This window comes from Pestalotiopsis fici (genome assembly GCF_000516985.1).
Source record: "Pestalotiopsis fici W106-1 unplaced genomic scaffold PFICI_Scf_7, whole genome shotgun sequence".
In the NCBI taxonomy this organism is placed as follows: domain Eukaryota; kingdom Fungi; phylum Ascomycota; class Sordariomycetes; order Amphisphaeriales; family Sporocadaceae; genus Pestalotiopsis; species Pestalotiopsis fici.
In genome coordinates, this window is record NW_006917097.1 from 223,177 (window position 1) to 247,050 (window position 23,874).

At 50.5% G+C, this 23,874-nt stretch overlaps 5 protein-coding genes across 5 annotated transcripts; 2 read left to right on the forward strand and 3 right to left on the reverse strand.

The window, feature by feature from the left end:
- Positions 1-3,150: 3,150 nt before the first annotated feature.
- PFICI_09707 (uncharacterized protein) lies at positions 3,151-5,700 on the reverse strand (the record flags this gene model as incomplete). The annotated part of the gene is made up of 3 exons (XM_007838288.1): positions 3,151-4,440; positions 4,507-5,344; positions 5,408-5,700. 3 exons carry the CDS (start codon positions 5,698-5,700, stop codon positions 3,151-3,153), a joined length of 2,421 nt encoding a protein of 806 aa, XP_007836479.1.
- Positions 5,701-8,140: 2,440 nt separating this feature from the next.
- Positions 8,141-10,234, reverse strand: PFICI_09708 (uncharacterized protein; the record flags this gene model as incomplete). Its single annotated transcript, XM_007838289.1, has 1 exon — positions 8,141-10,234. The coding sequence occupies one exon, from the start codon at positions 10,232-10,234 to the stop codon at positions 8,141-8,143; it is 2,094 nt and encodes a 697-aa protein (XP_007836480.1).
- An 833-nt stretch (positions 10,235-11,067) lies between these two features.
- PFICI_09709 (uncharacterized protein) lies at positions 11,068-11,322 on the forward strand (the record flags this gene model as incomplete). The annotated part of the gene is made up of 1 exon (XM_007838290.1): positions 11,068-11,322. One exon carries the CDS (start codon positions 11,068-11,070, stop codon positions 11,320-11,322), a length of 255 nt encoding a protein of 84 aa, XP_007836481.1.
- A 5,003-nt stretch (positions 11,323-16,325) lies between these two features.
- On the forward strand, positions 16,326-18,113 carry PFICI_09710 (uncharacterized protein; the record flags this gene model as incomplete). Its single annotated transcript, XM_007838291.1, has 3 exons — positions 16,326-16,426; positions 16,489-17,261; positions 17,317-18,113. 3 exons carry the CDS (start codon positions 16,326-16,328, stop codon positions 18,111-18,113), a joined length of 1,671 nt encoding a protein of 556 aa, XP_007836482.1.
- Positions 18,114-20,307: 2,194 nt separating this feature from the next.
- Positions 20,308-23,067, reverse strand: PFICI_09711 (uncharacterized protein; the record flags this gene model as incomplete). The annotated part of the gene is made up of 1 exon (XM_007838292.1): positions 20,308-23,067. One exon carries the CDS (start codon positions 23,065-23,067, stop codon positions 20,308-20,310), a length of 2,760 nt encoding a protein of 919 aa, XP_007836483.1.
- Between the last annotated feature and the right edge of the window lie 807 nt (positions 23,068-23,874).

The following is a 23,874-nucleotide window of genomic DNA, read 5'->3' on the forward strand; positions in this document are numbered from 1 at the left end:
AAATTGCGTATGGTACTGTAGCAGTGTTGGACAGAGGCCATGTCACCAGCAAGCCGCCGGTGTTGCCCATTACAGGCGCTAGAGACTGTGAACTACATCTCCGTCTTTTATATCACAATGAGATTGGATATCGGAGAATCAGGAGTACAAGGCAACTGGAAATCTCTCCGGCTACACTTTCCATGTATTTCAATTTTGGGCGCAATTCAATGGGCATTGAAAGGATCCTCGTAAAGACTCCAAGACATGACTGGAAAATAGATAAAGAGTTCCAGTCATTACTATTTCTTTCAGACGCATCCGATCAGAGATTGTGTGATAAATGATAAGGCTTGACAGAGCTTCCAGATTTTTGAAAGGGGGGTTCCATCAGGCGGCCGCAATCTTGGTGGCAAGACGCAGACCCTTTGGCATTCATGCAGTTTTTGCGATCCTATACCTTGCATTAAGCCATTCACGATCCCACGTCCCCGCACCGCAAAGCACTACCCATCCATTGATGCCCAAGCCTCAACAGCAGCCGCACACGAAATCAATTGTTCATTGGAGGAATCCATGGGAATCGACGCAGAATCGACGCAGAATCGACGCGTGGATGCTAGGGTTGATTGTATAGCCATATTCAAACTCTACCAGCAATGATATCGAGAGCTCTGTGTGCATTTGTCAGCTTGAACAATCATTACTGTATCAGGTAATTGACGGATAGATCAATCGACCTCATTGGTTTGCGATCATGTAGATAGATTTGCGACCCCGGGACTATTCATTTTTTATACTTTTCTTTTCTTTTAGCCCGGCATATGCTACAAGATGGTTGGATGGGAGGTCCCTGAGGTAGATGAGGCCCTTCATTGGCGCCCTGCCCAGCTGATAAGGGATGAAGCTCTTATAGCTGTAGTCCTAATAACTGCAGCCAAAGCTCCTTTTCCCTCCTTGTCCATCCATTGTCACATTTGTTCCCTTACTCACTATAAATTGCTTTAAATTATGCACGTATCCATCAAGTAATTCAGATCAATTAATAGGTAGATACAATTTACTTGTTTCAAAATACAACGCAACAACTACTGCCATCCTTTCCGCCAGGCCATGTAGTTTATGCTTACTTGAGGCTTGGGCAGCATCTGGTCACGACATTTTCTATCCCGTACGATCTATGGGGCATCGTGAGAAGTTCGACTGAGTCAGCTTGGTAAGCCTACCTAGCCTACTGAAGCAGCGGCCGCTATCTCCAGGCAGTTTTGCCTTTTAGGCGCGCGTCCGGGTGAGATCTCCACACTTCCGCGTCCGCCAACTTTTAAGGGCACCCTTGCTCCCTCCCTCGGGGCAGTTAACCCCTGCGAAATTCTACCTATGTAGGTGCATGTCAGCGTACCATTGCACTACCTTTTTACTTTGTCTTGTACTTTTCAGCAGGGTCCCTTTGTGCCCTGCATCCCCAAAGGCGCCTCGTGGTGTGCAGGTCGGACCGCCATCGGTTCGTCTGCCGTCGTCCAATCCCTCGATTTCCGCAGGAGGACAATCGGAGTTAAGCTGAGAAATTCCAAGACGTTTTGGGAAAACAGCCCCGATTCGAAATCCCCCCGATACAGAAACGCACTGAAGATTATGCGAGCTGTCAAGCCAAGGTTCATTCGCTCCCAGCAGCCGCTAAGGTGCACACACAAAGTTTTAAGGTTTGAATGCCCCCATCTTGTTGTTGTTGTTGTTGTGAGCCTATACCTATATCACGACTATATTTCCTGTTACATGTATGGTAGGGCGCGTTCAACAGTCAGACCACGTATCATAGAAGCGGTTATCATACCGGGGGAGGGGTGCACAGTCCACGGCAAGTAACGGATCGTCCCGTAGATGAGTGAGAATTACCGCCAAGCAGAAACAGGCACTTGTAGCCAAATGTGACCCGTCACATTTGGAACCGGAGGCATCCAAGAACTGCAAAGTACCCAAGCCCGCCGGACAGGACATCTCAGTCCATCTTCGCCAACTTTGTTGATTCCATTATCCAGTTCCGATACTCGAACAGAGGTACCCCCACCACCATCTATATCTATCAAGCAAGCGCCATTGACACACGAAATCCCAATGACACCACTGGGTTAATACTGATCAATATAGGAGAAGACGCAATTCTGTTGATATTCCACGTCCATACCTCTCGGGCGAGTTTCACAATCAGCGCCAAAGCACGTCAGTGACTAATCTGTTCTTGGTAAGCAAAGGGTCGCTTGTCAGCATCACGCCATGCGGCACAGCACAGCACACAGCAGACCATGTGAGTCTTTAACAATGTGGGAATATGCAGGGCCGTTGAATCCCACCGCGAGTCGTGGTGGTATCGCAGCAGGAAAAAAAAGAGGTCTGTTCAACTCACACTTCCGGCCTCGCTAAAGCAGATAGCACCGTGCTTAATTTGTTTGTGGTCATCGTGCGATGGGTGCATGCTTGAAGGATGAAAATGCATGTAAGACTGCTGCGTTGCCAACCTTCCTCAGACTTGTATGATACGCAAGACTTCTACAGAGCGACCGGGGAGGGGGGGGTCAGCCACAAAGTACCAATTAGACGAATCATATTGCAGCAATAGCTTATCAAAATTCCTTGTTTCCGAAGTAAGCAAGTCGGCGAAATGTGTGATGTCTAGGCCAGTCTAGTTCATTGCCATGCCTATCGGCTATCAATCTTGACAAATACTGGCATGATTGAGGCCGTGATCATATTCAGAGCCTATGCTGTTTCGTGGGCTTTCATGAATGATTTTCATGTAGGCTCTAATGTCGCAAGTGGTCGGTTGGAAAGGGCGGTCTACTCCGAAAAGTGATGTAGTCTTTGACGCACCGAGCACAACGTATGAGAACCTGGTTAATGGAGCACGTCAGAAATCACCTGCGCACCTGCTACGTTGATTGAACTGCAAGACAACAATTGGCTTGTTACGTAGATGCTTTATTTCTAATTGCTTCTGTATGCCAACGTTCATTTTGAAAGGGGCACTGATCGCGTGTTCTACCAAATGGATGTCCATTAATGCCCCAAAAAGAATAAATGCCCTTTGCTCCGTTGTATGCTGAAATCTTGCGTTTCGTCGTCGGTTACAAAAATCGGAAGCCTCGTCTGCGTGAACACGTGTGTCTCCACAGGACATCATTCCCACCTTGTCCCTGGTCCGAAAACGCCCTGAAAGAAGTCCATGTTGAAATTATTCCATTCAGTATTGCCCGTTAAGAAATCAGAGGTCAACTCCGATTGGTCTGGTATCATGGAGGACGATGACACTGGAGGAGGGAATTCACATGCAGCTGTCAGTGGCCGGGAGGATAGATCCATAGGATCCGTGTCTGGGGGCGTGAAAAAGCCAAACCCTGCCAATTCTGCAAGTCCAGCAGTGGGGAAACTCGTCTCGTTGGAGTGGGACGGGGACAGACCAGACTGGCCTTGGTAGACCTTGGGCAACCTGAGGGGACATCCATTGAGCAATTCTGGCACCACAGGACTCGGGGGATTCTTGGAATTGCATGCCGATGACGACGTGGAATTGCGACTATCCCTGCTAGCCGGCAGACTTGTGAGGGCTTCCCCCAAGACCTGAAGGACATCCAGAGCCCACCCGAGTCCGAGTCTCATGCGGTGATAGAATATGTGAGAGAACTTCTTGTTATGTTCCGGCATGTCGAGGTGGTCACATGTCGCTCGGAGTAGTAAAACGTCTGCTTTGGCGGCTGCATCGTGTTCGCCTTTTTTGAATAACTCGGCCAGACGAAAGGAGACAAGCTCAAAGAATGCAATCATTGGATAACTACCAATCAAGTTCGACAGCAAGGCCAACCTTGATGGATCAAGAGGTGATTTGGATACCTCGAGAATCAACTTTAGGCTTGCCCGTGAGAGATCACGCAGCTTCTCCTGGCTGTTCTCATCGCCACGTTCGCACCGAAGAACAAGGATCTGCGATACTTGGAAAGCGTACACTAGTTCGATCTTTGCCAGATCGACGTCGCTTGTGGTGTTCGGAGGCGAGAATAATAGCCTTGTGTGCTTTTGGGAAAACCTGTTGAGGGAGCCGTGAAGTTGCCTCATTTGCCGGGCTCGCGTTTCTACACTGGCCTTGCTCGCCCTGGAAGTGTAGAGATTCATGTAAATCTCCTCCCAAATGGTCATTAGCTGGCCCAAGGGGTCGTCGAACGGACTATGGTCCGAGTCGAACATGTGAAGATCGCATGGAAGACCGGTCACAAAGACACGCTGTTTGTCCATTGTGTATAGAACTTGGAAGAGGCGCCGTCGTATCCTGTCTGAATCTTCAGATTCTTGGTAGCCTTCTCCTCGCGGGCGGGCTTTAGACCTATACAGGCCGAGTGCGCGGCCCGCCTGACAAGCCGCGTGGCAAACTCTCTGAGCAATTACAAGACTATAGAATTCTCGGGCAGCGAGAGTCTACAACTATCAGCATCCATACACTAGTCTCTAACTTCAAAATAAAGAACGGCCAGAAAAACTTACCAATGTCATGAGTGCCTGTACATTAACCAAGCTCGGTTCCATGAAGGCATCAAGATTCGCAATGGCACGATCACAGTTCTTGAGGAACGAAGGAAGTATGTCATCGTTCATCCCACGTGAGTTTGAATGAGAGGCACGAGCGGCTTGTAATTCCATGCCAAACTCGAGCAAAACGATATTGTTGATGATGAGTGCCATTGCTGAACCTTCTTGCGGCTGTTCATCACCATAGTGGGCCTCTATGGCACGATGCAGCTCGGAATCGTCGAATATGGGCGTTCGCGAGTTGATGTGCTTCAAATACCCGTCCACGAACAGATTCACCATTAAGCGTGGAGGTGTGGTGATGGGGTTCAGGTCACTTGTGACGGTAGACTCTGGACGTCGCGATTGGAACGGGAATTCGTCTAGCTTCTTCTGTAGTGTGGCTCTGACACGAGGGTCTTGAAGAGCGTAGGCAATGTATGACTCCCGACCACTGCCGTGATTCTCGCCATGCTCATCGGACTCAACAAGAGGACTGCCTGTCTGTCGTAGCAAAGACTTGATCAAGACCAGAGGTGCCGGGTACCCATAAACCCGCTCGCCACCGTCGTCCAACTCAACCGTCTCAAATGCGGGCTCTTTCGAAGCCAAAGGACCGACAGACACCGGAGTATCGGGCTGATCCACATTGATCGGTTCGGGGCTCGGAAGCGGCACTAAATCATGGGGCTGGGCGACATTCGCGACATGAGAACAAGGCCGCGCGGCGAGCTGGCGGGTAAATTCAGTCAGAGTAGCCAGTGTCTGATCCACTTGATCTAAACGCTGCAACACAAAAGAGAAGTCATCGCGCCTGGAGATCAATTAGACACAATCAACGGCCATCCACCGGGCACATGAGCGACGACTGACGTACAGTAGCTTTGTGTGGTTGATTCTCTTGAGAGTGCTGGATGAGCTGCATTCTACGCCCGACTTGCGGCAGTTTGAGCATTCTGGTTGCCGCCGATCACACCGGATTTTGCGTAGTCTGCACTGATCACAGGCCGGTGTGTCTTTGTCCTCATTATTTGATCGAGCTCGCTTCCGTCTTCCACCAGTTGCACGGGTGACTGAGGGCGCGTCACTATCGGGGTCGGCCTGTGGTGGTGGTTGCTGTTGTTGTTGTTCAACTTCGCGATGGGGCGACGAGGGCGGCAGCGCGGCCATGGTTAGTGACAGCCCTGAATTAGAGTAGTGGATTGATGGGGAAGAGGAAACGTTGATCGCGGAAGCTAAACGTTAGGGTGTACCGAATGTATTTAGTCCTCAATGTAGGTGAGTGCTGGCTGGTATTGTATCAAGATTAGGTGGTACCTAACGTAGCGACCTAATGCACCTAGGCTGAGGCTTGTCTAGCAGGCCAGGCCCACTGGCAGGGGTGGCCTAAAACCCTTGAAATTGAACCAGCCCAGCCAAGCCAGTCCACTAGGGACTAAACTGAACCCTGCATGCAACCGTTCTTCTAGGCTCCGAGTCGATATGCATTGCAACCTGCAAGGTCAGATCTCTGGCGTGTTTAGGGCAATACCTATAAGCATGTCGATAAGGGCCTCCTCGTAACATTGGAGCTTCTCCCAAAGCGTGCCCACGTTCAGACTCTGCAGCAGACCAATCAACGCCGGCAGAATAGCAACGCGCTCTTGTGGCCCTACCTCTTGCACGTTGAAACGTATTGCTACTATAGTGACTAGTCCATGTGCATGCACGTCGTCTTAGAATACCTTCATGACGCCATGACTTTCCGCGAGATGCTCATCAGTGTGACGACCGAGCCGAACCCGAGCCGAATACGGCAGTCCCGCATTGCTTACCTTATCTAAGATTTCAATTTCACTGCCGATGCACATATACTGCCCAGTATATCGCTCGTAACGATTCATTCATGTTGGTATCGTCCCTCCCTTGTTACCTTGGGATAATCCAATTTACTTCCCTGCTTCAGCATCAATACATGTCTGACTTGATCCACTCAACTCAGCGCTTTCTTGGGACTCTATATCGTATCCGGGTTAACTGGTCCCCGTCTGTAACTCCATGAGGTGCTCGTGCATAGTATTGCCCAGATCCTGTTCCCAGGAATTCCGTCTGGTAGATAAGGTTGCTGAAGACACGGCCCCGGGCCATAAGACAACAATTTCATGACACAAATATCAAATTTTGTGGTATTTGAGCTTGGAAGGTCTTTGTCGCACTCCATCTTGTATAGAATTCCAGTGCGAACAATCTCCCATGATCTTTGGTCGCCGCTCTTCGGTCTTGATCTCTGAGGACCTAAGTCCGCCCTTCTCTCTAGTATCATTTCAGACGGTACGGTACTGGCAGTCTTTCGGACAGCCGCTTAGGCATCCTGGACAACAGTCGTGATGTCTAAAGCACGATGTCATAACCCATATCCATTTTGGTTGAGACTTTCCATGTCTTCCAGGCCTCTCCGTCGTTCTCAATCGGTGAGCAGTCCACTCGATCAAAGATGTTCTTCCTCATTTCCTGTCACATCTAGCCATCACACCAACCTCGGGAAAGTGGGAGATTCACATCTGTCAGTTTGACTTGACTGGTCTGGCATCTGTTATAGCACCTGCGTTCTCAAGTTGTCTCGATCGACTGTCCAGGTAAGTCAAGCTCCGAATATTGTCTAATAGTTGTTGACAGCGGTAATATTGATTTCGCAGACCTTGAATTTTGGGGTCCTTTCTTTCGGGTGTCATCGTTGTTGTCTTGGTGCTGTGTTTTCCAGGCCACGAGCTGTCAAACAATTACACTGGCTATCCCTCTGAAGTACTAATAAGCGGCCACAACAGCTGAGCTTCTTTCGCTGCTATATACTGCATTCTTGGCAAGCAATTTCCCACCCTTCATACCACGACCGGGGATTTTCGTAGGTCTCGTCAGGACTGTGCGGATTTTCTGGGCCGAAGAGATCGTAATGCAATGAGTCCATCACAATAATTCGGTCACTTATTTTAGGTGGTGTCGATGACTTCAACTGATGCTGAGGTGGTGAGGTTGATAAACAAAGAGGAGTATTTATAAGCGAGGTTGAGAAGTTATGCAGTCAAGAGAAAGATGACATATACCTAGGAGCCTCCGAGAACTGATGCACAATAAGAGCAAAAAGAAGGGGGGGAAAATATTTGGAAGTTGAGAACGATTGTAATGTGTGACTTTTGTAAGCATCGTCGGAGGTTACATCTTTCCATGTGTAAATCTAAAGCACACCTCAACTTTGACTTGTTGGTGCAAAGTGTTGGTGCTTTTTATTGCAATATGTACTATTGAAACCTGGAAACCCCAAACAGAGGCAAGCGTGGCAATGATCATAAAATATCCAAACCCCATTGCTAGATTTGATAGTGAATTTCTGGCCTTATTACTAAACACGTGCCGTACTTGTTGTCAGCATCTTGAAGCTCATAAGGGACTACCGCTTATCCATTATACAGGTGGGCGTTGACCCTGTATTTTTGACCCCTCAGACTCGAGTTATGTGAAGAGTCTCGCGGCGGATGGTACTATTGATTGCTGAAGTGGCGACAGGCCGAGCTCAAACATACATGAGGCCATATCTGTGCCAACAGGCACGACGTTCAATTATACTATGTGGTAATCATCCAAAGTATATGTCGTGTTGAAAATTGCTCGCGGCCTTGTGGGCGACTGAAGAGACCTCATTAATATCCGGCAACTTGCCCCTAATCATCTGCGAGACTACCCCAGGTGTATACCGAGCAAAGATGACAGTTCCATCTGAGCCTGCTTCGCGAGTCCGGGGCCACCATATTATATACGCGCCAAGGTTCGTTGCACCAAGCTCGGGGGGTCCCAAGTCGTGCATAGAGGACAATTGCGTGGGAACATCAGCTACAAGTCCTGTGCCTTCTGAACTTTCAGTCGGGTACGGGCTGGCGTATCTTCCACTTATGGGCGTTCCTTCACTCTGTCTTTTGAAAAAGTACTCAGCACCTCGTTTACCAAGTTCTGATAAATTCCTAGCCGGCATCCTGAATCTGATGAAGTCGTGGTAAGCCCAATCTTTCCGGTAAACTGACGGCCCCACGCCCAGTATCGCCCCCGTCAGTAGTAGTGCAAGGCTCGCATAGTTGCTAAACGTGTCAACAGCGGCGTAGGCGATAGACAGCCAGAAATACAAGGCGAGGGGAATCGAAGCAGCGATGATGATGAGTGCGACAGCCAGCTTTGCCCGAACGTATGCAACCGTGCCTATCCAGAGAAATTGTCTGGAAGTCGTCGAGATACCCTCGTCGGTGAACGCTGCACTTTGGGCAAGAGATGCAATTTGATTGCATAAAAGGGTTTGCAGTAAGATGTCCATTCTCATTTGTCGTTCTGTCCTCTTTTGTTGTTGTCTTGTCTCCTTTTTTTGTTGTTCTGTCATCATTACTTGTCGCCATCTGTCAACTCTAATTCGACTCACAGAATGAGCATCGAGAGAATGAGCATCGAGCCGGCTTTCCACAAGTTCTCTAGAAGGAAATTTGTATCCCAACCTGACCGCTAGAAGTCCCACACTACGGAGGTGTTGTAATGTGAATAGAGCAACAGTCATTGGATCTTGGTGCTGTAGTTTCTCAAAGAGGTCCGTGTCCGTGAGAAACCCGGTGAAGCCCGACGGATATATCGTATCATGATGGTGAAGCGGCACAGCCTCAGTATGGGTGAAACCTACAATGAGTGAACTGTATTGCAACGCACGGCAGAGCCGTCCTATGGTAGAGTTGTGGGCCGACAGCGCATAGACCTTTGAGAAAATACCCGTTGTGCATTGCTTTTTGGTGATGGCGACTTTGATATCTTCTGCGAAGCTGACAGAGTCCCTTTTCGACAGACCTTCCAAGCCTTGATTGATGAGGGACATTGCCACGGTAGGTGCAGACGCGAAGAGGTCTGGGTATTTGTCACAAAGAAACTCGATCATTTTTGCAAAACGCATCGGTAAACGTAGAGCAGGTAGGAGTTCCCCGAACTCTTCGATGTCAGTCGAATTCAGCAACTGCAAGAGGCTTGTGTGAGAGGTAGCATGGTAACCCTCGTAGAATAAAGCCATGTTGTTCTGGAATTCGGCAGCCTCTGTTACTCCATTCGAGCGATCAAACCAATTTATCGCCCTCTCCAAAGCGGTCAAGTAAGTCGCTGCCGCACTTGGATCACTCAATCCTTTGCCTCCCCGGAGAAGTGATGTGACATAGTACTCAAGCGGCCAGTTTATTGCCCTCGACGATGCAGGTAATGCGGGTAATATTCGAATATCACCTTGAGGGACGAAGACCCTGGCGAATACAGCGGTATCAATTGAATCACGGCCACAGGGACATGCCTCCAACGAACGACTCTCGACTGGCTTTCCAAACTCGTCATCTATGACGGCGATGTCCGGTATCCAATAGTTGAACGAGATAATACCACGTGGAAGAAATCGGATTGGTGTATGAGCCCGAAGATATTGAGACCGGAAGTTGGTATAGTCCCTGTGTCCGAGTACACCGCTCGACAGCCTTTGGTGGCCGTTGGGTATGTATAGGGATCGAGTCGATGACAAAGCCTTGATGGCTTCGTTAGATGTGACACTCTTGTCGCCAGGGATGTGACCTGCATGGGTACGAGCAGATACAGGTTTAATGGGAATAGAATTGAACCTCTCTGCAATTGTACCGGGATGAGGCCCCGTATTGAATGATTTCATCGACACATATGAGATGATCGCATGCCAGAGCTCTTTCTTAGTCTGAGGGTACGTCTCGCGTTTGAACGGTGAGAATCTCGGTTTGAATTGAAAGGGGGAACGAAAAGAGGTTCTTCTCGGAATGGGCACCGGAAGATCGACCGAGCCTCTTTCTAGATCATTCAAACTCGAGTCTTGTGGGCCAATCGGGGGTGGAGGAGTAAGTTCAATCTGTGGTTCGATCACGATGTCGGCAGGCGTCTGCGCTGAGGCCAAATTATCCAGCTCACTCGCCATCGCCCCGTGATGCACAACTCGATACAAGTGGGACTGTAAATCACGGTAAATGTGTAGTGCTTAGACAAGAATGGTCTTGTTGCATCACGACTTGCGAACTGATGGAGGGGAGGCTTGGGTACAGGGCGCATGTATTGATTGAGAAAACACGAGAAGAGGTAAACGTAGCGACTGTTGCAATGACCTTGAGCTTGCGTGAGTGAGCTCACAGTCCCTCGCAATTTGCCTACCTCCTCTCAGCCTCATGATTTTCGATCTTCGCAGGTATCCTCCGCGACCAAGTCATCATACAGGCAATTGAAAGCAGCGAACACCAATAAAATGGTTGCTATAGCGCCTCTGTCTGCAAGAATGACCTTCTGGATATGCTGTGTCACCATAGTAGTAACTTTGTGATTTGGGAAGAATGGCATCAGCTGGCCGGACCTGGCGCCAGCTGAGAGATTTTATTAGGTAGATGCATCTTGGGCACTCGCCAAATCATCTTTCATAGTTCATCAAAGCTGCCCGAAACAACAAGCACTTCAAAGCATTAAAGCCACCACCACTCACCCACAATGCCCATCCCTTCCTCTTCAAACCCGCAAGAACCTCAGGCACTTGGACCGAGGAATATGCGCCCGGCCGCCGCCGCCGCTGGAGCGCAGACATCGGAAGAGGCAGCAGGGCGCGGGGCCGACCAGCCGACAGGCGCCGGCGTGAACACGGGGGCGGGCACGACGCGGGAAAAGACCGAGGCGGAGAAGGAGGCCGACCGCCTGTACGAGGAGGCCATGGAAGACGAGTACGCAAAGAGGGAGGGCGGAGCTTGAGTTGCTTTTTCTGGCCAAAGATGCTACCTACCTAGTCATTTGCCATAGATCATGGGGGAAACGGCAGTTGTTGTGCCAAGGAGATCTTGGCTTCTTGTTGTCGAAAAACCCCCCTCTTCATGACTTCTTGGAAGCTATGCCAAGGCACCGCGGACAGCTTGTCTTTTTCGACAAGAAAGCTTCATGACACGACAGTCGTTGCGAATCGAGGATAAATGGTAGTTTTGCGCCATCCCAAGACTAGAAAAAATTTGAAATATACGATGCACCTGGAATCAAGAGAGCAGGACAATACTCATTTGACACCGACACCATGTCAATCTGGTTCGGGTATCAGTGGTCCGAGTTGCTGTTTTATCCCTCATTGTATTCGTCTACTAGTATCGTGCTATCATGATTCAGTATAAATGCCTGCCGAGCGCGTTCCAAGAGAGGAGTTGATCATGCGGGCTGTTTTATCTATCCAATTATCGACAAAATCCAGGATGATCCATCGGAGCTACTATCTTATAATGGTGATACATGGCGTATGGGCCTATCGTGGCTTTTTTCCTGACTCGTCGATCGCCTTGCCCAAGGAGAGGGAGGGAGCCCCAAAGTTCCCCTCCCCCCCCTCCCTCCAGCAAGGGACGCCACGACCACGCCCAGGAACGCCTCCCGTTCCCGCAGATGCCTTAGGCCACACCTTAGCCAAGGCGCTTCTTCACGGACTTTTCTAGCTTGTTCAGCATTGGCATTTCTTGGTTTTTATTTGGATATTGATCGGCGGGGCAGATTCATAAGTGCGCAAGAGAAGAAAAAGTCGCATCTTTCACCAAAAAGGCAAGCGCTTGGCAGCCGCACGCAACAATTTACTCCTTTGTAATGTACACACGACGACTGTTGGCTACAACCTACTTACTGAGCTTTCAAGAGAAGTGGTTCCATGAATGCCCAAGTCAAATATCGCGTGATTACTTATCATGATCGTCTGAAACCCTGAATTGGCGCAAAAAGAATGTCGCTTCTCGCGGCTGCGATACCCGACGTCTAAAAAAGATTTCAAAAGTCTGCAAATTGCGCAGTAGTATATGTTGATGGGCGCGTCTTGACGCCGCCAAACAACGCAACTTGGCCATGCGAACGCTACTGCAAGCTTTGCATGGACGTAGATCCACGTGCTAGTTAGTGTAGACCGGAGGAAGAGTGCAAGCGAAGTGGATATACGCAGGATGTAATCAAGGTAGTGTAAGGAGTATGAAATACTAGTAGGATGACTATCATAACCGAATATGGCGGGATTTTTCGGAGTTTGGTCGATTTGTCCAAGGTTGACTGCTCGGTAATTCCAACCTTCACGAAAGGAAGATTAGCTTACAGGCATAGGATGCTGATGTTGAGAGCCAAAGCACGTTTTCCGAGACATGCTTCTGTTTGGGAGGATGATAAGACATGGTGTATATTTGACAGTATGACGATGTTGCGCCGTCCTTCCTTATATGGGAGGATGAGTGGATTTCTTGAAGTGCTGGGCCGCATTCAGGTCTGGTCATTAAGCTGTCGTCCTGCTTCGGTACCGAAATAACTCTGACATGCATTAGGACCTATTGCGTTTCTTTTCCGTCTTCAAGTGATTTGGACTATACCAACACGGCTCAGCCTGTAGCTTCGACCATGTTGCGCCGATGGACCAAGTGTTCAAGCTACGTTTTGTGAGTCCAACCGGGCTTCCCATGTTTTCAGACGTCTTGTTGTCAAATGCTTTCTTTGGCACACCATCTCACCTGGAAAAAGATACAGTCCTCTAAAGATGCCGCAAGCAACATCCGTGTTCTCGTACCTACCCACTCACATGTGGGCGCCCGCGGGTAATGACTGAGCCGACTTGGCTGACCGTGCCAGAAAAGATGGCAAGGATGGGAAAACACTATTGCCCGGTAGGATGGATCCCTGGGAGTGTTGCTGAGCGAGTGCAAAGAAGAAAAAGAAAAGTTCCCGAATCCACCTTGACCGGAACGGCCTCCAGGGATACGATGCACGGTTTCCTTCACCGTCCGTCCGGCGGTCACCACCATCAGCACGTCCTCCCTTTCCCTCCCTATACGGACGGACCGCGCCAAGTGAACCATTTCACCAGTGAGATACACATACAGCCCTATCGGAAATGGCCGGGTAAGCGGCACAAAACGTTTCTTGTTTACGCGTGTTCAGTTGATTCAATTCACCGGAGGAATATTTCAAATAAGACATCCGGGATTACTAGAATGGGGAATTGATCGGCGGCCCGCAACAGAAAACCAATTCCGGCGCGCCGTGGTAGGATTGCTCCATACATCAGGGACGCAATTCCATCGCCGCGGCGTCGGGGCCCGACGCGACGGCACACCAATGCGGTGATAGCAAAATGGTCATAAATGGGCAAGCATGTGGCCATTTCAAAAGTAGAATTGATGTGCATTTTTCACCGTTTCCAGACGAATAAGATGTTGGTCGGTGCGATAGGGACCAAAGATAGTAGTATTCGGTCAGGTTGCACCAACATACGAACTAACAATAGGGTAGGGTAGGCAAGTAGGTAGGTGACCTGATCTCGTTTTAATGGGTCTTGGAATCCTCTCACCTGGAGATGGAGGGTCTCTCCTCCATTCCTCCAGGCCTCCAGGTCTTTTAGGAGCAGGTCCATTTATTCTCCAAGCGCCCTGGGCCTGGGGAAGGAGGAGCAAACCATGCTTTTTGGCCCTCGAATTTATCAAGCGTTCCACTGTTATAATCCACCTTTTGGCGTATGCTCAATCCAAAAAACCAAGAAATCTGGGACCACGGGGTGAGTAAGACCGAGACAGCCCCGACGACGCTCAATCGCGAAGGCTGACAGGCTGAGAGCAGGCTGAAGACCCTCAAAAAAGGACCCAGTGCGATAACCTTCGCCCTCCACTCCCCGCATGATTCTAATGCATCTAGGGATTGCTCAGGGACAATGGTTTTGTGGTCGCAGCTGTTGGTATCGTGGGGGATGTGACTTGGCCCTTGGGTCAATGACGATCATCCCATTAAAGACTCGTGTTAGTTTGCGTGGACAGTTTGACCACCATCCAACACCCATTCAAGCCATTTCAGAGAAAGCGGCGAAAGGGGGAGGGGGCAAAAACAGAGCGGAATTAGAGAGAGGGAAAAGAGGCAGTAATCTTTTTTTTTTTTTTAAGCTGTCGTAGCTCAAATCTGCGCAAACTTAACGCCTTTCGTCCGTCGTTCGTCTAGATATGATACAATGACGGATCCACCGAAGGAACATGAGAGGGAAGGTTTTTTAAGCTTTCCAAGACACCAGAGGACGACCGGACCGTCACCGATGTGCCGTCGCCAAGGCCCGCCAATATAGATGCTTCACATGGACGGTCTCTGATTGCTCGAGCAAGGCTTGAGAAAAATCAGAAAGCCACCGGTGTCATACTCGCTGCAACTTCAAGTTTTTGGCATGCGCTTTTCTCATCCAAGCGGGGCTCTTTGCGCATTTGCCAGGAAAGCATCTTGTGCCCTTCCTTGTCTTGCGTCGAATGGGCTTGTGAGGCTCTCGATGGGATTAGCAACGGAATTCCCAGAAGGGATAGTGTCGCCGATAGTGGTTCCTGGGCGCTCCTTCGCAAGAGAAATACTCGGATCATGCCACCTGCTCCATAATAGGTAATGGTGGTTGGTAGTAGTAGTAGTAGTAGTGGTAGCAATGTTTCACTGCTTGCCGGGCCTGTTAAGGTAGGAGTAGCCTGTTAGTAAAAGAAAATGTACCGCTGCCGCTGGTAGCTGTGCAGTGCTTTGTTAGGCTGGCCAGCGTCCACTTGCTGCCTCGGGTAACACACCGTCTTGTCCTTGGCGTGCTTTTGTGACATGCCACCCTAGACCCGATGTCGATGCCAATGCCTACGGCTACCCGGGGTAAAAGGATGTGCCCAAACTCGCTTCGGAATAGCTCATGGTGAGTGTTTGCCATAACGTGCCCAAAACATGCCAAAGTTATGTGCGCCCCCCCCCCCCCCCCCCCCAGGCCACCCATCCCGCCAACCCGCCTGTCCCGCCCAGGGAGTGCTGCAACTGCCGTGGAGAAATAGCCCTTGGCGAGCGGAAAACACCAGGGGTACGTCCGAGGCTATGAGGTCATTGCCCTCGTGAATACTCATTTTTATCTTTTAAATTTTTGTATCCCCTTCTCTCAATTCCAAGTACGGTAAGTACCTATGCTTGCTTGCTTGCATGCTTGCGCTCTACCCTTACCTAGCAGGCCTAGTGTCATGTGTAATAATTGCCTGCCTGTGGTTACATGCCAGATGCCTACCGATGTACGTGCTCATTTCATGTACGGGCTCCAAATCAAAATCTCACCACTCCACGATGCAGCACATGCTGCAGCTAAGCTAAGCTAGCCCGAGGTTACCATTGTCCTGCAATCGATTCAAAGCGCCTGTCGAATGAGAGGACTTTGCGCTCTTTGTGATCAGCGCCCGACCCGCCGTAATCCCTGGTGTTGGTATGACTATTACTCGGAGGTGCTCCATAATCGGGGTGGCCTATTCGCATATCCAGTAGGACTCGCCAGGATGACTCGCGAAGCATAGAGAAGGGATATGCATGCTACCGTTGCGTATTCTGCTGCACATTGGGGAAGCAAGACTACCTACTACTAGCTTGACCTGGGGTTTGGGGAAATGGCAAAAGAGACGGCGTTTTGCCGTTACAGTGGTTTGTCCTTTGTCAGCGACCACGAGAGGGTGATTTTCTATATGAACCCTCGACGATCCTCTCCACGTCGTGACACATGAACTTTGGTCCATTCATCTTTCTTCTCCCCTCCCTTCTCCTTGCATAGAGGGTTGACAGTCTGGAAGCACGGGCTGCTTTTGTGTAACTGGTATTATCGTCTGTCGTCACATCTCAGAGTTGGCTAGAACAACACACCGAGACACGAGAGGGAAAAGCAGTGCTCAACTACTAGTAATACCCTTTACTACAGAGCCATCTTGCCGCTGTCCAAGATGGCACCCCCCAAGTTCATGGGCCTCAGTGGCCGGCCACTCTCGCTGGCTGTGTCTACTGTCGCCACTACTGGTTTCTTGCTCTTCGGATACGATCAAGGGTTGGTTCCATTCGCCTCGTCCTCCCCCCACCACATCCCAGCTAATCATATGCCGTCTATAGTGTCATGAGTGGTATCATTAGTGCCAAGCCCTTCAACGACCTGTTCGAAGCTACCCGAGACAACTCGACCATGCAAGGTACTGTCACTGCCATCTACGAGATTGGTTGTCTGTTCGGCGCCATGTTCATGTTGAGCTGCGGTGATCTGCTCGGTCGACGAAAGGGTATCATCCTGGGTGCCATTATCATGATTCTCGGTGTCATTATCCAAGTCACTTCGGAAGCTGGCGCAACTCCTCTGGCGCAATTCATTGTCGGCCGAGTCGTTACTGGTGTGGGCAACGGAATCAACACTGCAACAATCCCGACATACCAGGCCGAATGTAGTAAGACGACCAACAGAGGTCTGCTCATTTGCATCGAAGGTGGTGTCATTGCCTTTGGTACTCTGATTGCGTACTGGATCGACTACGGTGCCTCGTTTGGCAACGCCGACCTGTCGTGGCGATTCCCCATTGCCTTCCAGATCGTCTTTGGTCTCATTGTCATGACCATGTTCTTCCTCCCCGAGTCGCCTAGATGGCTTCTGACCCACGAGCGCTACGAGGACGCCGAGAAGGTCATTGCTGCCCTCCGTGGCTACGAGCAGGACAGCCAGGAGACTGCATGGGAGCGTGATATCATTCTCGACTCGATCCGCGCTTCTGGTGTTGCTGGTGCCAAGAGCACACCCTACAGCGCCCTGTTCACCAACGGCAAGACTCAGCACTTCCGTCGTATGATGCTCGGTGCCAGTTCTCAACTTATGCAGCAGATTGGTGGTTGCAATGCAGGTCAGTAGTCGTACAACATTTTGGTATAGCTCACGCACAACTAACAAGTCAACAGTTATCTACTACTTCCCTATCCTGTTTGAGAACTCCATTACTCCTGGCGACCACAACATGGCTTTGCTGATGGGTGGCGTCAACATGATTGTGTACTCCATCTTTGCCACGGCCTCTTGGTTCCTGATTGAGCGAGTTGGTCGACGAAAGCTCTTCCTCTACGGTACCATCGGCCAATGTCTTTCCATGGTCATTACCTTTTCCTGCCTGATCTCTGGTACATCCAACTCGGCCAAGGGTGCCGCCGTCGGTCTGTTCACCTACATTGCCTCTTTCGGCGCCACCTGGCTGCCCCTGCCCTGGCTGTACCCTGCCGAGGTCAACCCCATCAAGACCCGTGCCAAGGCCAACGCCGTGTCTACCTGCACCAACTGGCTCTTCAACTTTCTCATTGTTATGGTGACCCCCATTATGATTACCAACATTGGCTGGGGTACTTATCTGTTCTTTGCCGCCATCAACGCCTGCTTCTTGCCCGTCATCTACTTCTTCTACCCCGAGACCGCCGGCCGCTCTCTGGAGGAGATTGACATCATCTTTGCCAAGGGCTTTGTCGAGAACATTTCCTACGTCAAGGCCGCCAAGGAGCTGCCCTTCCTGAACCAGGAGGAGGTCGAGCGCGAGGCCATCAAGTACGGACTGATTGAGACGGCCGCGCACGGTGGTGGTCTCAAGACTGTCGGCGGCGGCAGCGTGCACAATGCTCCCAGCGACAAGGACGATGAGAGCAGCAGCCCTGGCGCCGGTGGTGTCCTCGAGGCTGGCCCGGACAGCACCAACGAAAAGGCTGGCCACTAAACAAATCCAAAACTCAAAAAGAAAAACCAACAACTTAATTAGAAGATGTTGTATAGGAGTGTGGGCGGCATGATATAGATTGGAGATTACTGGCATGATGATACCCTTATGATACCGGAGAGGAGGATTCTTTTTCAAATTTCTACATGGCACGATATGGCTTAGAGGGGCTTTGGCCTTTTCTGCGATAGGAGTGGCGTTTTGCTACTTTCGACCGATATATACCTAGGAAGCCAAATGGCGTATCGAATGATGCGCGAGAATAGACTTGAAATGACTTGAACTTGATTTATACATTCAATTATTGGGTGAAGTGATGAACATGCCAACATGCCAACAAGCCAACATGCAATGATGTTCCAATTTGGGTTTTAGGAACTCCCCAGTAGCTGTTACTTGCATTGTCCAAGATCATCGCCTGCCCCTGGAATTGACTCGATCGTGAAGAAACTAGAATACTCTTTAATAATGTTGGAATGATGATCGCACTCTACCTAGTGTCTATGGGTGAGCCCCGACCTTCGCCAGTCGTATAGCTTTCCCCTCGTTTCTCAATGCCCAACATCCAATCAGTCTAGACCAATTCTACTCCACGTGTCATTTCTTCCTTTTAAACCACAGCACCCCCGTCCATGGCACCGACCTACCCATCTTTGCATCAAAAACACCCGTGCGCCGTACTGTTTTTTGTCTTTTTTTTTCCCCTTCCTTCTTTTACTCCTTCGTACCGAGCCGGATTCCTTGACTCAATACGGACCCCACCCCCGAAAAACCCCCCCATCCGCGATTCCCACTCCCGGGCCTCCGCCTCTAATTAGAAAAAGTATTACGCAACACCCGTATCCACCACCACAACCACACAAAATGAAAATTCAAGAATTCACATAACCACACTCTTCTTTAACAACAAATCAACAGGTCTTGTGGTCTAGTGGTATGATTCGCGCTTAGGGAAAACCCTAAACATTGTTTGCGCGAGGCCCCGTGTTCGATCCACGGCAAGACCCTTTCTTTTGCCTTTTTTGTTTCTTCTTCGTATTGGCGTCGGCCGGATTCTTTGCTTGATACATTCAGAAGACAATTTTGATGTATAATGAATATATCCATGTCTGTCCATTTCTTGACCCAATATCTTGTGGCATGTATGAATCATGTGTTTGCTATGGGACACGCAAAATAATCATCATTACTTTGATATACTGACTCCATGTATGGATGGGTCGTGGTCGTATTTTTTCCAACCCTCTCATGCAGCCGGCAGCTGGCTGGCAGGTGGACTCCGCCACAAAGCCATTCGCAACGAATGAAATGCATGTTGCATGTGATTTCTTATCAGTCGTAAAAATGCAATTCCATTTCTTCTTCTGCGAGACCCCTTTCTTTTTGCAAATTTCGAGCTTTGAACTTTGGACTTTTGAGGTCACTTTTGGCATCTGTAACTTGACTTTGCTGGTCCTTGTAAATTTAGAACGCCATGAGAGCACAGCTAACGTCACGTTGACCACCTCTATTTGTGTATGTATGCAATAGTAGTTAGTAGACATCAAAATTGGTCTTCTTAGTAGGTCATTCGCACAAATGCAATCGGGTCACTGTTGTAAACTCGGATGACCATTGGCACTCATGAACAAAACAAGTTCAAGCAAAGCCAAGATGGCTGGCAAGGACCGAAAACGAAAAGACGACCCTAGACATCACTTTATGCACTTCTTTTCAAGCTGAAGCGTGTAATGGTATATTCTTTCATTTACATGGCAGACCACGGTCAAAGCCATTATATCAACTCGCATTATCATGATATTCGGCGACCTCGTCTACAAGGGCCGAAACTGACAGTTGAACTAAACGAGAAACCCATGATGGCGGCTGAAGAGTACCCATCCAACTCCGATCCAATGCAAAATGAAAAAAAAAAGAAAGAGAATGCTCAAGAGAAATCAATTATTTCCATGCCTCGGTGTAGCGTGTTTTTTTCCACTCCCCCGATTGCGATCGTATCATGGGGTACATTTCAGTCTCGACTGTCATGTTGAGTGCTGTTCACCGGCCCATTCGATGACTCGGCATATTTCGCTTTCATGTATCTCGTTCGACCATTCCCCAAACCCAGAACCCCAGAGCAATCGCACAGGCTGCCGTTATGCTCGTGAAACGCACTCTACGTAATCTTCGTTATATAGCTCGTGAAACAACACTAATTCTCCTCATCATCTTCCTCGATAGGCGCGGGCGTCCTGCGTTCAGTTCTCCGCTTCGGCCTGCGATGCCTGCTGCTGCTTATGTTGCTGGCCGAGTCGTCTGGTGCCAAGCTGTCCAAATCATCACCACCCCAATCGCTCTCGCTAGTCTCGTCTTCGCCGGCAGCCCAGTATGGTCGCTCATATCCATTCATGCTGTCGCCGCTTTGTGGCAAAACGTCGATTCGACCAGCTCGTCGTTGCTGCATACGCATCATAAGCCCAGCATTTCGTTCTCGTAGCGCATTGCGAACCATTTCGGCTTGGTGGTGCAGCTTCTCAAAGGCGTCCTCCAGTGCTTCCATACCCTGATAGATTTCCCGCTCGACTTCGTTGAGAACGGCTATTTCCAACTCTTCGTCGTGCGATACGGCTTGCCGGCTCTGACCTTGTGTCGCTGTCGAGTTAAGAGAGATGAAAGAGGCTGGTGTTGCGCCACGACTGTATACACCTGAAAAGGGAGTTGTGTTTCTTGATGCTCCACCACCCGCATGACGCGACATGCCCGTTCCTGGGCGTGACGCTGGAGGGGAGAAAAAACCAGATGCGGGAGTTGCGCCACGAGGATACTCGGCGGTTGGCGTAATACCATCATCGTCGGCACCAGACCAAAGAAAGCCGTCGAAGCGGCCGGAAGTCAATATCTCCCATTCTTGTGGGCTAATGTCGACAATGGTAACGAGAACATCGTGGTGGAAAGGGTTCTTGACAAGATACATGGCTGTCTCTGCATCACGAGGAGGCTGAGATAGGCGGTACAGTCGTTGGAGCGACAAGCCCATTTGTACCACGAACTCTGCACGCGGTTTCCGCACGTTGGGTGTGGGCGCTCTTACATCTGGCTTGAGTTCTCGGGAACCCGCGAGTAGTGCATTAAAGTATGGTCGCTCCTCGGTCTCGAGGCTGGTCAGGATCGCAAAGGTGAGCGTCTCGTCATCTACATCTGACGGTGGCGGCGCAGGCGCCTCAGCACAAGTGTTCATCCACTTGTCCACTGCAGATCTGACTTTCTTGGACTGTCGAAGATAATGGTCTCTAAATTCCTCGGCAATATCAGGATCCAGTTTGACAGGCGACGATGGTCGGGGCGGCAAGTCGCTCAGACGTTCCGCTGCCGCTGCGCTCAAGTTTGCCAGGTCGAATGGTGGCCAGCTGGGCATTTCCACCCGCCCTCCAACCCTTTCCAATACCTCTCCCCAACCGAGACCGTGATGTTCATCGGGTGTTCTCTCACACATGACACAATTACATCCCTCTTCGGGTAGATCTCTCGAGAAGACATCTTCTAACCTATCAAGCAGACGTCGGGCGACCGAACGATGACCAGTGGCCACTGCAACGGAACCCTGCTTGTGGATGACAGTTTGGTACTTATTTAGTAAGTCAAAGAAAGGCGCAAATAGCACATCGGAACCAGCCAATGGTGGATTCGACGGCCTCGTGCCATTCGGTCTCGGTATGGCGGCAAGGAAGTTCTTGGGTATGGGTTGCATTAAACCACCATTCTGCAAGAGGTAATCAATCCTAGGCACCTCTTGAATGTTCAATGGCGGCGGAGGCGGAGGCGGCGGCGGTGGGGGTCCAAAATCACTCATGGGAGTTGCTGAAGGTGTAGGGCGATCTGCAGGCCGATCATCTGCAACAAAGACCAAGGGTGATGGTTGCTTCTCATTCGAGAACATGGGCGGCGGAGGGGGGAATTGCGCTGTTACAGTAGGAGTCTTTGGCGACGAGTCCTGTACCGAATCGGGCGAGTCGTCGTCCAGCGAATCAGATCGTCTCGATCTTTTCGAATCCATTCGTTTGGGTAGAATAGAAGTGGCAGCAGAGCGGGCGCCGGCCGTCTTGTCATCACTCACGATCGAATCGTCATCATCCACCACTTGGACACCAGGAGGCGGTCTGCCTGTAGACTTGATGTATGTGGCCTGGCTTGACGTCTTGGACTTGGTTGATAGCTTGGACTTGTCGTCGCGCCGCGAACTCGACCTTGACATACCGCTTGTCCTAGAATCCGGCCTGTCTGCAGCCCGGTCATCGCTTTCTCTCGTCCGCGGCGTTGATGTTCGACTCCGCCTCTTTTCCTCAGACATCTCCGTCTCTGGCGGGCTCGGTGGCCGGTCATTCTTCTTCACGCTTGCCTTCCTGGTGCTGCTAGCACTACTTCCCGATCTGTTGGGTGACTTGGATCTCCTGCTTTGCTTGGGGCCCAGGTCGGTAGGCTCTGGCGTGGGCGGTTCACGTTCAACATTTCGAACGGCAGAGACGTCCTCCTTGCTGTGTGCCTTGCTGAAAGATGGATACGGCAGACTAACCCTGCTCGACTGCAGCGAGCTCCTGCTCATCTCGGGGACCAGATCGCTCATACTTGAAGTCTTCTTCCTCTCCTCGCGCTCCCTCTCGCGCTCCTCCTTGCGCTCGCGGTGACGCTGCTTCTCCTCCTCGGTGCGATGTCGGCGATGCGACGTCGAGGTCTGCGACTCGCCGTCGGCGGCCATCTTGGAGCTGCGCGACTTGGTCTTGTGGCTGCTGCGGTGGCGATGTTCTCTGTCTCTCTCTCTGTCCCTGTCCCGGGTTCGTTCGCGGGACTGGTCCCTGTCCTTCTCGCCTTTAACACGCTCGCTCTTGGTACGCCGGAGTCGCTCGTCGCTGGCGGTGGCGACGCTGCCCGATATGTCGGAGGGGTCGACCGCCCTATCTCGCGACACTGAACCCATGGCTGGTAGGCTGATATGGCCAGGCAGGTGATTTTCCGACCGACTGCGGCGCTTCTCTCCGTTGAGCTCCAGTGGCACCTGGCACACTGAGGCTGGCGGGTTTAGTATCGTGGTTCCACCATGGGAGCCCAACCGGGGCCCGACAGCTGGTTTAAATTCGGCAGGGAAGGGCTGAGCTGTCAGTATCCTCTGAGGTTAAACCGGCGGTCGATCTCCCGCGAGAGGTGGTCGGGGAAAAGCTGTTGGTAATATCAACGCAATTCCGGATTGTGCACACCGATCAATGTGGAGAGGTTCGTCCTGTGTCTTGTCGTCGAGGGAATAAACTATCGCTTCGGCAGAAGGATCAGAGTCGAATGGGCGGTTCGGAGACAAATGTGGCACACAAGCAACACTACTACTGTGAGTTGCATTCGACGGACGCAGACTCCCTTCTCTCGTTGAAGCCCGGCGGCTGCGCTGGGTTGACGTGCAACGCTGCGTGTGCTGATTCGATGGAGGCGGGAGCAGATCACAGGGATTGCAGGGGGGCTTTTTCCAGCGGCGGCCTGATGTGGTTTGAATGCCAACAGGGCCGACAGGGCTTGTGAGGTAGTGTAATGTAGGTAAGGTAGGTACCTAAGAGCTCAGGCTTGCGGGCAGGCGGGGTCCATTTTAGAAGGTTTGTTCCTCATCTATATTTGGCGGCACTGTGTTCGTCTCCTGCATTCGAAGCGGGAAAAAAAGGAAGAGTGACCCAAGGAATTACTATGAGTCGTCGTCGTATATGAAGATCTTGCAGAGTGACAAGTCTGAATCACTTTTTAA